The sequence below is a fragment of the Pseudorca crassidens genome, chromosome 14, assembly GCF_039906515.1.
Source record: "Pseudorca crassidens isolate mPseCra1 chromosome 14, mPseCra1.hap1, whole genome shotgun sequence".
NCBI classification, from domain to species: Eukaryota; Metazoa; Chordata; class Mammalia; order Artiodactyla; family Delphinidae; genus Pseudorca; species Pseudorca crassidens.
In genome coordinates this window covers 9,634,272-9,648,382 of record NC_090309.1, presented here as the reverse complement: position 1 = coordinate 9,648,382, position 14,111 = coordinate 9,634,272, and the positions used below count along the sequence as shown (strand labels likewise).

At 59.2% G+C, this 14,111-nt stretch overlaps 1 protein-coding gene across 1 annotated transcript in view; it reads left to right on the top strand.

Annotated features, from left to right (window-relative positions):
* The window catches only part of FER1L5 (fer-1 like family member 5), a 48,424-nt gene extending 35,336 nt beyond the window's left edge, over positions 1-13,088 (top strand). Inside the window, exons 27-53 of the mRNA XM_067704260.1 lie at positions 204-306; positions 850-1,028; positions 1,124-1,276; positions 1,520-1,664; positions 1,791-1,868; positions 2,756-2,937; positions 3,480-3,656; positions 3,979-4,068; positions 5,107-5,253; positions 5,334-5,496; positions 5,653-5,678; positions 6,456-6,506; positions 6,643-6,747; positions 7,063-7,182; positions 7,657-7,818; positions 8,029-8,120; positions 8,525-8,695; positions 8,906-9,054; positions 9,264-9,403; positions 10,568-10,656; positions 10,918-11,013; positions 11,180-11,321; positions 11,547-11,646; positions 11,722-11,915; positions 12,103-12,212; positions 12,502-12,649; positions 12,759-13,088. Coding sequence (XP_067560361.1) covers positions 204-306; positions 850-1,028; positions 1,124-1,276; positions 1,520-1,664; positions 1,791-1,868; positions 2,756-2,937; positions 3,480-3,656; positions 3,979-4,068; positions 5,107-5,253; positions 5,334-5,496; positions 5,653-5,678; positions 6,456-6,506; positions 6,643-6,747; positions 7,063-7,182; positions 7,657-7,818; positions 8,029-8,120; positions 8,525-8,695; positions 8,906-9,054; positions 9,264-9,403; positions 10,568-10,656; positions 10,918-11,013; positions 11,180-11,321; positions 11,547-11,646; positions 11,722-11,915; positions 12,103-12,212; positions 12,502-12,649; positions 12,759-12,893 — 3,447 coding nt within the window. The 3' untranslated portion in view covers positions 12,894-13,088. The remainder of the gene's footprint in view (positions 1-203; positions 307-849; positions 1,029-1,123; positions 1,277-1,519; positions 1,665-1,790; positions 1,869-2,755; positions 2,938-3,479; positions 3,657-3,978; positions 4,069-5,106; positions 5,254-5,333; positions 5,497-5,652; positions 5,679-6,455; positions 6,507-6,642; positions 6,748-7,062; positions 7,183-7,656; positions 7,819-8,028; positions 8,121-8,524; positions 8,696-8,905; positions 9,055-9,263; positions 9,404-10,567; positions 10,657-10,917; positions 11,014-11,179; positions 11,322-11,546; positions 11,647-11,721; positions 11,916-12,102; positions 12,213-12,501; positions 12,650-12,758) is intronic.
* The last annotated feature ends 1,023 nt before the right edge of the window (positions 13,089-14,111 follow it).

Here is a 14,111-nt window from a genome sequence, read left to right as displayed (position 1 = left end):
TCTTAGTTCCCCAACCAGGGATCGAACCTGGGCCTCCAGCCGTGGAAGCGTGGAGCCCTAACCACTAGACCACAGGGGAATTCCCGAATTTTGTTTCATTTTTCACGAACTTAAATTTAAGGAGCCCCAGGAGGCTGGAGGCCACGATGGCTGCAGTAGGCGAGCAACACGGCCCTTGGCCCACCCTCTCTGTGCACCCACAGAACGGAGAACCCGTGGAGGCCCGGGAGAATGTGAAGTGTCCCCAAGGCTGGCACGTGAAGAAGAACTGGGCTGTGGAGCTGAACCACGCGGTGGACAGTGAAGGTCAGTCCTCTGGGCAGCGGCTAAGGGCAGCAGGGCCTGGAACTGAAAGTAGCCAGGCTGTCGGGTGGGGTAGGCCTGCGTTCCTGGGGGGCCTCAGTCTCCGGAGAGCAGGGCCTCCACCCTTGCCACAGACGTGGGCCCCAGCTTTGAGACAGGGCAGGTGCTAAGCGCCTCCCGAGCATGTGAACTGGGGTCGCGTCCAGAGCCTGGTTCACCCCAGGTGGCTCCAGGGAAGGGGCGGTGGGCTGGGAGTCGGAAGACCTGGGCTCAAGATGCAGCCTCTGCTACTTACGGGCTGTGTGACCTTGTGCGGGTCCCAGGACGCCTGTGAGCCTCACCTTCCTTGTCTGTAAGATGGGCAGTTGAGCCCAGGCCACCGGTGACGCAGTGTGACCACACCTTCCTTTGTGGCCGGAGAGACCCGGACGTGAGGGACAGCACTGCCCCCTCGGCCTGCCCTTCCAGGGCTTATCTCTCAGGCCTGTCCGAGCCCCCGAGCCTGTGGGCCCCTGGGCACCCACGGGCTGTATCCTGGTCCCTCAGGCTGGGAGTACGGAGTGGGCATCCCGCCCTCGGGGCTGCCCCAGGTCTGGAACTCGGTGGAGAAGACCTACTACTCCTGCCGCCGCCGGCGCTGGGCGCGCGTGCGCTACCGGGACCACGGGAGGCTGAGCCACGAGCAGGAGACCCTGTCCTTCCTGCAGCTGGTGAGGGGCCGCCTGGTCAGGGACCTGGTGGGACCATGGATGGGACCCACCCTTGGCCAGGTAAGAGGGTGACTCTGCTCCCCCCGCAGCACCACCCCAGCCTGGCTGAGGACGAGGAAGGCTGGGAGTACGGCGTCTTCGGTTCCAAGTTCCACCTGAACCCTCAGCCCCAGAGCCAGTTCCGTCGCCGCCGCTGGCACCGCAGGCTGGCCCCCAACAAGGTCAAGGGCATTGCATCCATATTCCTCCTGGAGGGATCCTTGGTAAAGCCCCAGTGGGCTAGGTGTCTCTTCCCTGCAACCCCACCTCCGGAGCCAGGGCCCCCTGGTGCGCCAGGCAGACGGAGACACCCCGTGTGGCCAGATGCACTGACCACTGCAGGTGGGGGGACCTGGGCCCCGGAACCACATCCTCAGGCTTTGGATGGGGAGAAGGGTGACCTGGGCCTGGGCTGGGGGAGGCAGGAAAGGCACCTATGAGCCTCAGGGAGTCTGTCCTGGGTACAGAGTCTAGATATGAAACAGCAAGCTAAGAGGGAAGCGGACGTGGTGTCGTCGACACGGAGACTGGACAGAATCAGGAGCTCCTGGAGGGCTCCCCCAGAGATCACCCAGCCACCCAACCTGCCCTTCATCTACTGCATCTTCAACAGTGAGCATTCAATTGAGAGTCGGCTTGGGTGGCCCCGGAGACACCCAGCACCTGAGGGCAGGGAGCAGGGGGCATGGGGTGGGGATCCTGGGGACGAGTGGCGGACACAGCTCCTCTCTTACCCAGAGCCCCACTACTACCAGCTCTTCTGCTACATCTACCAGGCCCGGAACCTGATGTCTAACCACATCCAGACATTCCAGGGTAGGCGTGGGCACCTCTTCTCCCCCAGCCCCTCCATGTGGCCACCCAGCAGTATAAAGGATGTGGCGAGGAGGGGGTGACACACATGCAGACCCCTGCCCCCAGCAGCTCATGGCCCTGGTTTGGGGAAGAGACACAAGAACAAGGAATACAAGGTGGGACCGCTCTTGTGGTGTGTCCCCAACACTGTGGAATCAAGACAGGGAGGCTTCATCCCACTGGAGGCCACTTAGCTGAGCCTTGAAGAGGAAGGAGGAGTTTGCTGGGCCTTGACAAGGAAGAGGGAGGATGAGACACAAAGGCGAGAGAGAGGATGACATGCTTGGGAACCACTTGTTCCTTGTGCTGGACAGAAGATGAGGGGTGGGGAGGAGGGGTGGCAATTTCTAGCCCTGTGTGGAGGCCCCATGGGAGATTTCAGGTGAGTCATGTGCTCCTGCCTTGGGCTGGCAGTGGCCCTGTTTGTTGGGAGCCAGACTGTTGGACAAGGGTCTGAGCCGGGGCAGTGGATGTCTGCTGGGAGCTGTGTCCACTGGGCATCAGCACCCTCGTCGAGAGGGTCGTGTGATGTTCCTTGATGCCAAGGCCACTTGCTGAGGCTGTGTGAGGGCAGCCACATGTAGCCTGGCCCCCAGAACCCCTCCAGAGGAGCCGCCGGGCCCTCCGCATCTGTGACGGCTAGGCCCCAACCATGATGGTATAAGGGGCCTCTAGCTATAAGCCCATGTGCTCTGTGGCTTACTCTGAGGTGGCCTTCTGGGGAGCTGGAGTGGCTGTGGCTGTCTGGCCTGAGCCTCCCCGGGTACCCAGTCCGGTGGCGGCAGCAGCCAGAAGAGGGGAGAGCCTCACTCGGCAGCTCAAAGGCACGGCTCTCCTTCCACCCACAGCGCCCTTCATTCGGTTGGTCTTCTTGAACCACAGCCAGTGTACCCAAACCCTGAAGAGCTCTGCAGCCCCTACGTGGGCCCAGACGCTCATCTTCCAGCACCTCCTCCTGTACGAGAACCCCCAGGACACCAAAGAGAGCCCGCCATTCGTGGTGTTGGAACTGTGGCAGCGGGACCCCCAGGTAAGGTGGGCTGGGCTGGGCAGAGCTCTGAGAAGTTTTTAATGTATTTTTTTGGCCGTGCCATGCGGCATGCTGGATCTTAGTTCCCAGACCAGGGATTGAACCTGTGCCCACTGCAGTGGAAGCGCGGAGTCCTAACCACTGAACCGCCAGGGAATTCCGTGAGGAGCTTTTATTTTATTTGATTTTTTTGCGGTACATGGGCCTCTCACTGTTGTGGCCTCTCCCATTGCGGAGCACAGGCTCCGGACGTGCAGGCTCAGCGGTCATGGCTCACGGGCCCAGCCCCTCCGCGGCACGTGGGATCCTCCCGGACCAGGGCACGAACCCGTGTCCCCTGCATCGGCAGGCGGACTCTCAACCACTGCTCCAGCAGGGAAGCCCAGGAGCTTTTATTTTAGAGGAGAATATTCGGAAAGTGCTCCAGCGGGACCTGATTCGCAGAGCACATCGCATTGATCCTAGAGTTGTCAGAATCCCAGGAGGAGCCAGACCCCTGCCAGCCTGGCCTCCATGTTTTGTGAACTTCCCCTTCCCTCCAGGGCAATGAGAGCTTGTGGGGACGGAGCATGTGGTCACCGGTGGTCTGGCTGGATGTCCAAAAACGGATCCTGCCCCCCATGAGGTGGCACCCCCTTGTAAAAGGGTTGGAGGAGGAAGAGGGCGAGATCTTGGCGTCCTGTGAGCTGATCCTCGAGACTGAGGTGCTGGGAGAGAGGGCCCGGCTGGGAGTGTGGTGCCCAGCGCCCTCACCCTGCCCCACTCCCCTGCCACACGTCCCCACAGCCAGCGGCCCCCAACCGCAGCCCCTCAGCAAAGTCCTGGGGCCCGGGAACCAGAACACTGGGCTGGGAGGTGCCGGCCTGCCCAATCTCTCCCTAACTCCCCTGCCAGCTTCTGCCCATAGGGCTCCGGGGCCGCCGCAGTTGAGCCTCTTAGGGTCCTGCTTGCGTGTGTGGCGGGGCGGGGGACAGTAGGACCAGCCCAACAGGGCCTCAGGCTCCCTGCTCTCCAACCTCATCCCTTCAGAGTCTCAGACAGCAGCTGCCACTCTTAAGTGTTCCCTGGAAGAGTGGGATCTACATCCTCCCCAAGAGCATCCAGCCCACGCTAAGGAAAATGGCTATTGAGGTGACGACACGTGGAGCAGGGCGGGTGGGCAGGGCGCAAGCCACCCCCAGAGCAGCCGAGCACCACGGTGCGCTCTCTGCTGACCCCCTTGGGCCTCCTGCCTACCTGCTCCAAAGCTTGGACCCCGAGAAGATACCATGTGAGAGATGGAGGGAGACAGGAGAGAAATGAAGTTCTGATAGAACATTTAAAAGTATTTTCATGCAAACCTCTGCAGTGGGTCGTAGACAAAGGGCTTTAGCAACCATTGCCTACAGATGTAAGCCTCATGAGGCCCCTGTGCAAAAAGTAGGGACGGCCTTCCAGAGACGGAAATTCAGGCTGAGAGACAACACATCCACGCACAGTGACACAGGGGCTCAGTGGCAGCGCCAGGGTTTAGGCCCGGCCCTGCCTGACTCCAAATGCCAGGATGTTTCTCACGTCTTCTGAAAGTAGCATGGAGGCGCCCAGGTCAGAACCTACGCGCCCTGCGGCAAAGAGCGGAAGATGGTCAGGTCCTCCCCTCACTGGAGCCAAGATCAGACCACCTGGCTGGTTTCCACTCTGGCCCTGAGGCGGCCCAATGAGTAGGGTGTGGACAGCTCCTGGGGTACCCAGTGTTTGTCCGTTGAGAGTGAGACCCCAGGGTGCTGGCTCGCTGACTGGCCATGGAGTTCTGTGGGATCCAGGTCAGCCACGAGCTGGACGGCACCGAGGTGCCCAAGAACCCCGGGGCACTCCAGCTGCTGCGGGCCTGGGGGGCAGCCGGCAGCGGGAGGTAACCCCTGAGAGAGATGATTAGAGGCCAGATAGGCAGCGGGGGAGGAAGGGCAATACCTAATGGGCACCTCCCTCGTGGAGGAGCGACGACAGCGCCCAGGCCTGGAGGACTCACCCCTCACAGGACAGGAGGACTGGGTGGGCCTTCGGACTCTGCCTTCACCCAGCCTCGTGCCCTGGCCCTGCAGGCCCCCTGGGGCCCCACTGCTCCCAGGCCAGGACCCCATCAGAGGGGCCGCCTGCCCCTCCCCCCACCCTCCCTCTCTGTTCCGGCAGATGCTGGTCTGGGGCCTTCGGAACATGAAGCAGGTGCGTTCGCCCCGGCTCCTGGTGGAATGCTGGGAAGAGTCCGTGCAGACAGAGCCCATCAGGGACTTCCAGACCAATCCCAACTTCACCCAGTCAACCCTCTTCCTCACACTGGTGAGAAGGCCTTGGGCCAGGGCTGGGGCAGCCCCGGCTTGTGGGAAGCCTCACGCCCTGGCCTCTCCCTGGGGCTGCAGTACATGCCTACGGATGAGGCCTTCGCGCTGCCCCTGGTGCTGAAGGTGGTGGACAACCAGGACTTCGGCCAGGAGACCGTGGTGGGTCAGGCCAACGTTGACTCCCTACAGCCCTACTTCTGTGACCCGTGGGCTCAGGACTACATGCCCCCACGGCCTCCAAGTACGGCCCTTTCTCCTTGCCCCTCCCCAGACCTCACCAACACGCTGGCACTGGGAGTGGCCAAGGCCCTGGCTGTCCTGCTGGGTTGGTGGCCCTCCCCTCCCCCCCCCACTTCTCCCTTCTCCTGAGACTCATGACTGCGCTTTCTCCACGCAGTGCTGTCTGTGAAGAAGTACCAGGAGGTGAGTAAAGGGCTGGAGGCCCCATGCCATTTAGAGGAAACAGCCCTTGTGTCTGAGGAGGGTACAGATTAAACAGAGTTCCGATATCCGCGCCCCCAGCGTGAGGCCTACTTGTTCACGGGAACTCGAAAGCAGTGATCTCAACCTGGACTGCACATTAGAAATGCCCGAGAGTTTTAAAAATCCTGAGGGACTTCCCTGGCGGTCCAGTAGTTAGGACTCCGCGCTTCCACTGCAGGGGGGATGGGTTCGATCCCTGGCCGAGGAGCTAAGACCCCACGTGCTGCACAGCCCGCCCCCCCCAAAATGGTTTCTGACCAGTTGCTGGGGGTAGGAACCAGAAGCAGCAATTATTTTATTCAAGCCCAAACCACCTACGCCCCACCCCCGCCCCAGGTGATTCCAGTGTTTCCAAAGTTCAGAACTGCTGCTCTAGAGCAGCACCTATCAACCTCGAAAGCACAGGAATCCTTTGGCATCTGGAGCAAAAGCAGACTCAGCTTCAGGAGGCCTGGGGTGGGGCCTGAGGCTCTGAACGTCTGAGCCTTTCCAGAGTTAAGTGTGGAGCTGTGGGCAATGAGAACCGAGAACTAACCTGACCCTCCTTCTCAGCCCCAGTCCTATGTCTGAGGATCCCTGAATTAAAAAGCCTCTGTGAAGGGCAAGGGAGCCAGGGCAGGAAGCCGTGGCCTCGAACCCCTTCTGAGCTCGGAAGTCAGAGGCGGTGGGCGGACCGGGCGGCCAGGCCTTGCCTAGCTCACCGCCATCATTTTTCAGCTCCTAGGTTACCTTTATGAAAAGTTCTGGTTCAAGTCCAGCAACGCTGAGGTGACGTAGGCTCAGCCCCGGGGAATAAGGAACAAGTCCAGGCAGCTCAGGGAGGTGGGGCAGCATGACTCCGGGCAGAGGAAGGCCACGGTGCCTTCTCCCCGAGGGCCAAAATGCCCCTCCTCCTCACTGCCAGGATGAACATGACCAGGAAGTGGACTGGTGGAGCAAGCTGTTCTGGGCCACAGGAGATGCTCCCCTGTCCCTAAAGTACAAGTACAAAGAGTATCACACCCTGAAGGTTTGCAGGCCCCTACGACGGGAGACTGATGAAGGATGGAGAAAATCTGCGGGGAGAGGCCAACAAACCCAGCCCCGAGTCCTTGGGGAACCACCAAGTCGGGGGGTGGCTTCCTTTCACGAGACTCCTGGCCGCGCCGCCACAGGCCACACCCTTTCAGGAACCAGGGCTGCCCACCAGCAGCAGCTCTGCTGACCCCGGGGCAGATGCTCTGGGGCGAGACCTGGGTGGCCCCTCAACCCCGATCCTAGGAATGGTCCCCTCAAGCCCTGGCCAGCTCCCCCCGCCAGCCGGGTCCCACACGCCCTCCCACAGGTATACGACTGCGAGCTGGAGGCCGTGCCAGCCTTCCAGGGCCTGCAGGACTTCTGCCAGACCTTCAGACTCTACCAAGAAAGGCCCAAGCTGGACAGCCCTGTGGTAGGGGAGTTCAAGGTGCGTGTCCCAGCCCTGCCTAGCTGCACCTGTCACCTCGTGCCCCTTCTGTCCAGGGAAGACTCTGACAGGAGCGCTGGTTCTATACGCTCGGCATGAGGATGGGGCACGGAGGGCTTGACAGTCTTGGGAGTGGGGGGCAGAGACTGACCTCTGCAGGGACTCAGGGTGGCCTCCCCCAACTCAGGAAGGGCGAGGGCTTCTCAGTCCCAGCTCGGGCCTGTGCTGCTCTCGGAGGCCCTAGAGCCTTCGAAAACAAGTGCGGACCCCAAGGGATGGGTGGGGGTGGAACGAGACCTCCCTTCAGCGGAAAACACCACCGTGGTCCCCGTAGAGCATCTCTGCGGCACATGCCCCTACCCGTCCTCACGGGTTTCATCCCTGCCACCCTCAACACAGACCAGGGGTACCTCCTGGAGGGCTCTACAGAGCCAGGCCAGAGGCCAATACCTTCCCTCCCCAACACACACACAGGGCCAATTCCGTGTCTACCCCTTTCCTGAGAATCCAGACACCCCCAAGCCCCCTCGCCAGTTCCTGCCTTGGCCTAAGAAAGAGGACTTCCCTCAGCAGTGCTTGGTGCGGGTGTACGTGGTGCGAGCAGCCAACCTGCAGCCCCAAGACACCAACGGCCTGGTAACGAGCAGCCCCCAGCCCGGGCACCCCCCTCACCTCACCCTACACCCCAGCATCCCGGAGCTCCCTCAGGCTGACACCCAGACTGCCAACTTCCCACAGGCCCCATCTGGTACAAGGGGCTCCTTTCTGCCCCACTCCCGCCCTCCCTGACCAACCTGGGCTGACTCTGCATTTCCCGTCCTTCTCTCACGTCTATCTGAACCCCAGTGTGACCCTTATGTGATCCTGAAACTGGGAAAGACAAAGCTTGGCAACCGGGACAAGTACCAGCCCAACACTCTGGACCCCATCTTTGGCGTGTGAGATGCCCCAACGCACCCGACCCCACGTCCCCGCTCCCTGTGCCGGGAGCAGTTCTAGAAGGCAGAGAACTCTCACGTTCCTTTCTAGCCTCCACGTTCCTAGCACAGTGTCCAACAGACAGAAGATGCATTGATGGGCAGCCCAGCTCTCCCCTCCCCCCTCAACCACTTTGCCTGGGAAGGGAGCTCAGAGTCCCACACCCCAGGCCTGTCCAAAGTTACTCCCAGCCACGACTGAGGGACGGCTATTGGCGGACAAGAGCCATCCCAGGCTCTGCTCTCCAAATTCACCAGGGCCAAACAGGGGGTAGAGCACGGGCACGTGTGGTTGGGATGCTGGAGAGGGAGCTGTGTAGATAACATGGTCCTCGGTCTCTGTGTCTCCAACACCCTCACCCAAGGATGTTTGAAATGAGCTGCACCATCCCCCTGGAGAAGGACCTAGAGATCCAGCTGTATGACTTTGACCTATTTTCACCCGATGATAAGATTGGAACCACAGTCATTGACCTTGAAAACCGACTCCTGTCTGGCTTTGGAGCTCGTTGTGGGCTCTCCAAATCCTACTGCCAGTAAGCGTGGACCTGAACCAGGGCAAGGGAGCACGGGGTGGGGGGGGGTGGTGGAAGAGTAAGCCCACGGCTCCCCTCGAAGACGCCCGCATCCCAGGCTGGGCAACCAGGGCCCGCACCTGTCTGCACCCCTGCTCCCAGCACTGGTCAGCCTGCAGCTCGAAGCAGAGGCTTCTCCAGGACTCAGATCTCCCCACCTTTTCCCCACAGGTCAGGGCCCTTTAGGTGGCGGGATCAGATGCCCCCAAGCCTGCTCTTGGAACACCATGCCAGGCAGAAAGGACTGCCTCCGCCTCTGTTCAGCCCTGAGGATGACTCTGTGTTTTACAATGGGAAAAAATTCAGACTGCAAAGCTTTGGTGAGAAGCACAGCACACTGCCAGAAAGCACAGAGCTGGGCCTCTGCGACAAGTGGGGCTACAGGATGGAGGAGCTGCCCGCCTCCCCTTCTCGCCTGTAACGGATAACCAAGTCCACTGCCCAGGCTGAGGGTGGAGAAGGGGCCTACGTGGGAGACGGGAAGGCTAATGACCTCGTGATCCCCTCCTTCCATCCCCCTCCAATCTAGAGCTGAAGCCCCCTACTGCTCGCTTTCTGGGATCTAAGAAAGAACGCCTTGCGCTGTACCTCCTGCACACCCAGGGACTGGTACCTGAGCACGTGGAGACCCGCACGCTGTACAGCGACAGCCAGCCGGGCTTCGACCAGGTATGAGACTGGAGGGGCTGGATCAGGAGGTGGGGAAGCCCACCCATCCAGGACAAGAGTGGAAGGAGAGGCCGGGCACCCACAGATGTACGTGAAAAGAAGACAAGCACGTTCTGTGCATGTTAATAAGCAAGAAGTCGCAGTGGTGTCTCTTAGAATGGAGAAGTTCAGAGCTGGAAAAGTCACCAACAAGAAACCGAGGCCCCGTGTCAGCTGTGGAAGTGTTTCGGGGCCTTCCCCGCCGGTGCCAGCACTGCCTTAGTCTCTCCTGAGGGAGGGTTAAGGAGGCAGCACCTGGGGTCAGAGTGCAGGCATCACAGCCCCGGCTTGGCTGTTAAGTGCAGGCTGTGTTTTCTCCACGGCAAGGAACCCCTAACAGGAGGAATAAAAATCCCCACAGGCACCCTAATTATCCCCTACCCTCCAGCCACCAGAATGGCTCACCTCATTCTCCAAATCTCTCAAGCTGATAGCACATTCTAGATACAAAGTTCTCTACTGAGCACTTTTTAAAACCATCCTCATTAAACCTGTTTTCTCATTAAATGGGGCCAATTTCAAAAGAATAAACCTAGGTCACATGGTTTAAAGGAATCTGTCTTCCACTGTTGGTAGTCCTACCCTCTTAACTCTTTTGTCTCTCCTTTTCTCACCAGCTTCAACCCTTCTTTCCTAGACCCCTGTGCTTTGTGGATAGCTTGACATCCTTAGGATGTGGTTCCACAACATAAAATGACCTGGAGATCACCTAGTTTACTCTTACTCAGGGCCACTAAGGTGGCTAATAATTGCAGCCCCAATCCCATTCTGGAGCGCCATCCAGAGAGGCTGTCCAGCAGGACCTGTTAAATGGCATCAACCCTCCAGACCCCGGTTACACTTGACATCCGTGCGCCACAGCCATCAGCCTCGTAGCCATCCTATGCTCCCAGCCTTACTGCACTATTCTCCCAGCCAAAAAAAGAAACAAGTGGAAGCTGAGGGGTGGTGTGCTGACTTCCGGTCTGAAGTCCATCCCACCTCCCAGATGCCTCGATACCCCACCACTCGGTGTTGGAAACACAGCCTCAGCAGACCTAGAAGCTGAGACAGGGCCCCCCCCAGACCAGGATGCGGAGAACGGGGGCTGGCCAACCCCAGCCAGCGAATCCATCTCCACTCTAGGGAAAGGTGCAAATGTGGGTGGACATCTTCCCCAAGAAGCTTGGTCCCCCTGGCCCCCCATTCAACATTGGGCCCAGAAAGCCTAGGAGGTGAGTGACACCCATCTCCCGAGCAACTGCACCACTCGGTGTGGCCTTCCCAGCGTGCGGAGCACCAGTGGGCTCCAACACTGAGTCACGGTGATTCTTTTCCTCTGTTGGGAAACTGGGGAGCCTCCTTTCCCTGTGGTCCCCCAAACGCAGCACGACTTGGGTGGGCACGGAGGGCAGCCTCCCAGGCCTCTCTTCCCTCACCGAGGTTGCAGCTGGGGAGCTATTCCTCAGCAAAGCCTCAGAGAACAGTGGCTACAGGTATGAGCTGCGCTGCATTATCTGGAAAACTGCCCACATGGACCTGAAGGAAAACAGTTTAAGTACCGAGAGGATGAGCGACATCTATGTCAAAGGGTGAGGGAGAGGAGCGGGGCTCCGTCAGAGTGCCCTCAGACTTGCCCAGTTCTGTCTCTCCATTTCCACCCGTGCCTGGCGTCTACTGGGCAGCCCTCCTCCCAGGGCTCCAGCTAGGGGTGGGGACAATCCGAGTGAACCCCAGGTGAGTGGACTTTGGCCCCAGGTGGTTATTCGGGCTGGAGAAGGACATGCAGAAGACAGATGTCCACTACCACTCCCTGACGGGGGAGGGCATCTTCAATTGGCGGTTCATCTTCACCTTGGACTACCTGGCAGCAGAGCAAGCGTGCGTCTTGAGTCAGAAGGTAACAGGCCCAGGAGCGGGATGCACTCCTACCTCTCCCCTCAGAGCCTGCGAGCTGCACCAAGACACTTGGAATGTGGCCTTGGGTGGAACCACTCCCCGCTCCCCCTCCCCCACTTTCTCCTCCTCCTCAATGGTCCATCACTGCTGGGTGATGGGCTGCTAAGTGGCCAAAGGAACTCTCAGAGGAGACAGGCCGGAAATACGCTCTCCTGCCATCCTCCAGGACTACATATGGAGCCTGGACCCCATGGTGATGAAGTTCCCAGCCCGGCTCATCATCCAGATCTGGGACAATAACATCATCTCCGCGGATGACTTCCTGGGTGAGATCCTGGCACAGGGCCCGTGACCACAGGACAGGGAGCTCCTTTTTGCTGACAGCATTTCTCTGGGCTCAGGGGTCCTGGAGCTGGATTTGTCTGACATGCCCCTCCCGGCCCGGCATGCCAAGCTATGCTCCATCAGGATGATGGATGCTGACCCCAAGCGGCCTCACTTCCTCCAGTACAAGCACTGCTCCCTCTTTAAGATGAAGACTGTAAGCGGCTGGTGGCCTTGCCAGGTCCTCGACGGCGGCAAATGGCGCTTGTCGGTAGGCGCTGGGGAAGGTGCCTATTGCCTAGGACAGGGCTGACTACTGTGCCGCGTAACTTGGCTCTGACAGACCCTGGGGGCCTGAGCTAAATCCCTTTCCCTTTCTGGACCCTGGGAAGAGGCTTTTAAAACTATCCTTGCTCCTGCCGTCTGAGCTCAGCTCCCACCACCCATGGTGTTTCTAGGGTAAAGTGAAGATGACCCTGGAGATTTTGACAGAGAAGGAAGCCTTAATCAAGGCAGCAGGAAGAGGCCAGTCGGAACCCAACCAATACCCTACACTCCATCCTCCCCTGTAAGGGTCCTGCAGGGCAAAGGCACCAAGCCTCTTCCTCGTTCACAAAGCTGAGCTGCGGGGCCTAGCAGTCTGTATGGGGTGGTGACCAGGGAAGGAGGCTGACAAGTAAAGAGGGATAATTACCGCCCCCCACCTCCCCACTCCGGCTCAATCGGGGAGAACAGCTGGGGACGGGGGAGGGCAGAAGCAGAAGTTGCTTTTTTAAAATGAAAGACCTTTGCTCTGGATTGCTTGACCTGAAGTTTCCCTCTGCCCTCCATTCTCTGCCATCTCTGCTCCTGGACAGACGCACCCATACCTTGCTCATGTGGTTTCGGTCACCCGTTACAAGGTTCATCCATGTTTTCTGGAAACGCTACCGCTTCAAAATCATAGCCATCTCAATCATCCTGCTTATAGGGCTTCTGCTGTTCAACTTTATCTATTCAGCTCCGGTGAGTGACAACCTTGGAGACAGGGGAAAAGGCATAGCTGCTCTCGGGATGACCCAAGAGAGAGCCCTCAGGTTGCTACTTCAGGCGAACTCTTATCTATTCTCTCTAGAACTATTTGGCCATGAGCTGGGTCAAGCCTGAACTTCGGCTGAGCGCTCCCATTCAAATATACGCCAATATCATCAATTCACTAAACACCAGCAACGCCAACTCTTCCAACCTCACCACTCCCATCAGAACCTGAAATCTACAACAGGCCATAAGCTGAAACTCCTCCAGGGACACATAAATCACCTGTGAGCTATTTTCCCAGAACTTCCAGCCCCACCAGACTAATTCCCCCCGTCTGCCAGGCTTTTCTCCTGCCCATCCACAGCACTACCCTTGGGCTTCCTACCAGTTCCTTGTTTCCGGGGTCTAGGGATATTCTGACCATTCTGCTCAGACCACTTCCAACAAGAAGGGCAGAGTTGTAATTTTCCACTGAAATAAACAACTTTTGTAATGGAGCCAGCCTGTAATTTTGGGGGGGGGGTTCACAACACCATGAAAGGCTGAAAACGCCAGGCTCTCAGACAAGACTCACAAGGATGGGGATGATGTCACCCTTACGCACCTCCTCGAGTCTCCAGGGACTCTTCCACTCTAAGAGGCCCTGACGTCACAGGAAAACAGAAGGCAAGGAAGGGCACCTGTGAGGAAAGGTGGCTCACGCGGGGTAAGCAGCCGGCCGAGGCCACCGCTCTCACCCCTCACGTGACCAGGTGGCCCCCTCCTCTGGGACACAGCTGGGACTCCAGCGCCCAGAACGACCTTCGGCCCCACTCATGACGGGAAGCATGTTTCTAGAAAAAAAGGGGAGAGCCAGAGCAGAACCTACCACGCTAGTCAGATTGTTTCCTTGCACCACACACTGCTCTGAGGCTGGCCCGGGTGGGGGGACTGCATTTCACGTCTTCCCCGCCCTCTTCACAGAGCCTCAAGGACCTCATAAGCTAGAATCACACAAAAGCCACAAGTGTGACGGTCTCCACGCTGAGCTGCCCCTCCTGCACCCCTGCCCGGGCCAGCTCACGAGCCCACCGGTGTCCTCCCACTACAGGGGTCTAGCCAATCTCCCCCGGAACTCAAAAACACAGAACAGCCATTTGCTTTCTCAGTTCCACCTGGTCCGAAAGCCAAGCCCGGGGCCCCAGCTGACCCTCTGTCACTCTGGAGCCGCTCTGCCATGGGGGGAGGTCAGGAGGGTCCCACTGTCATCCCACCTGCACGAGAGCACTACCGCCTATGGGAAGGATACAAGAAAGCTGAGGACAACAGAAACCCACAGCCAGGCAAGGTAACCCTCCTTTCCTTCAGGGCTGAGCAGAGGGCTTTCCCAACCCATAAGGCAGGGCAAGCGTGGATGGCTTACAGCTCAGCCAAACCCACCCGTAAAAGGAAGGCCACTCAGAAGTTCACG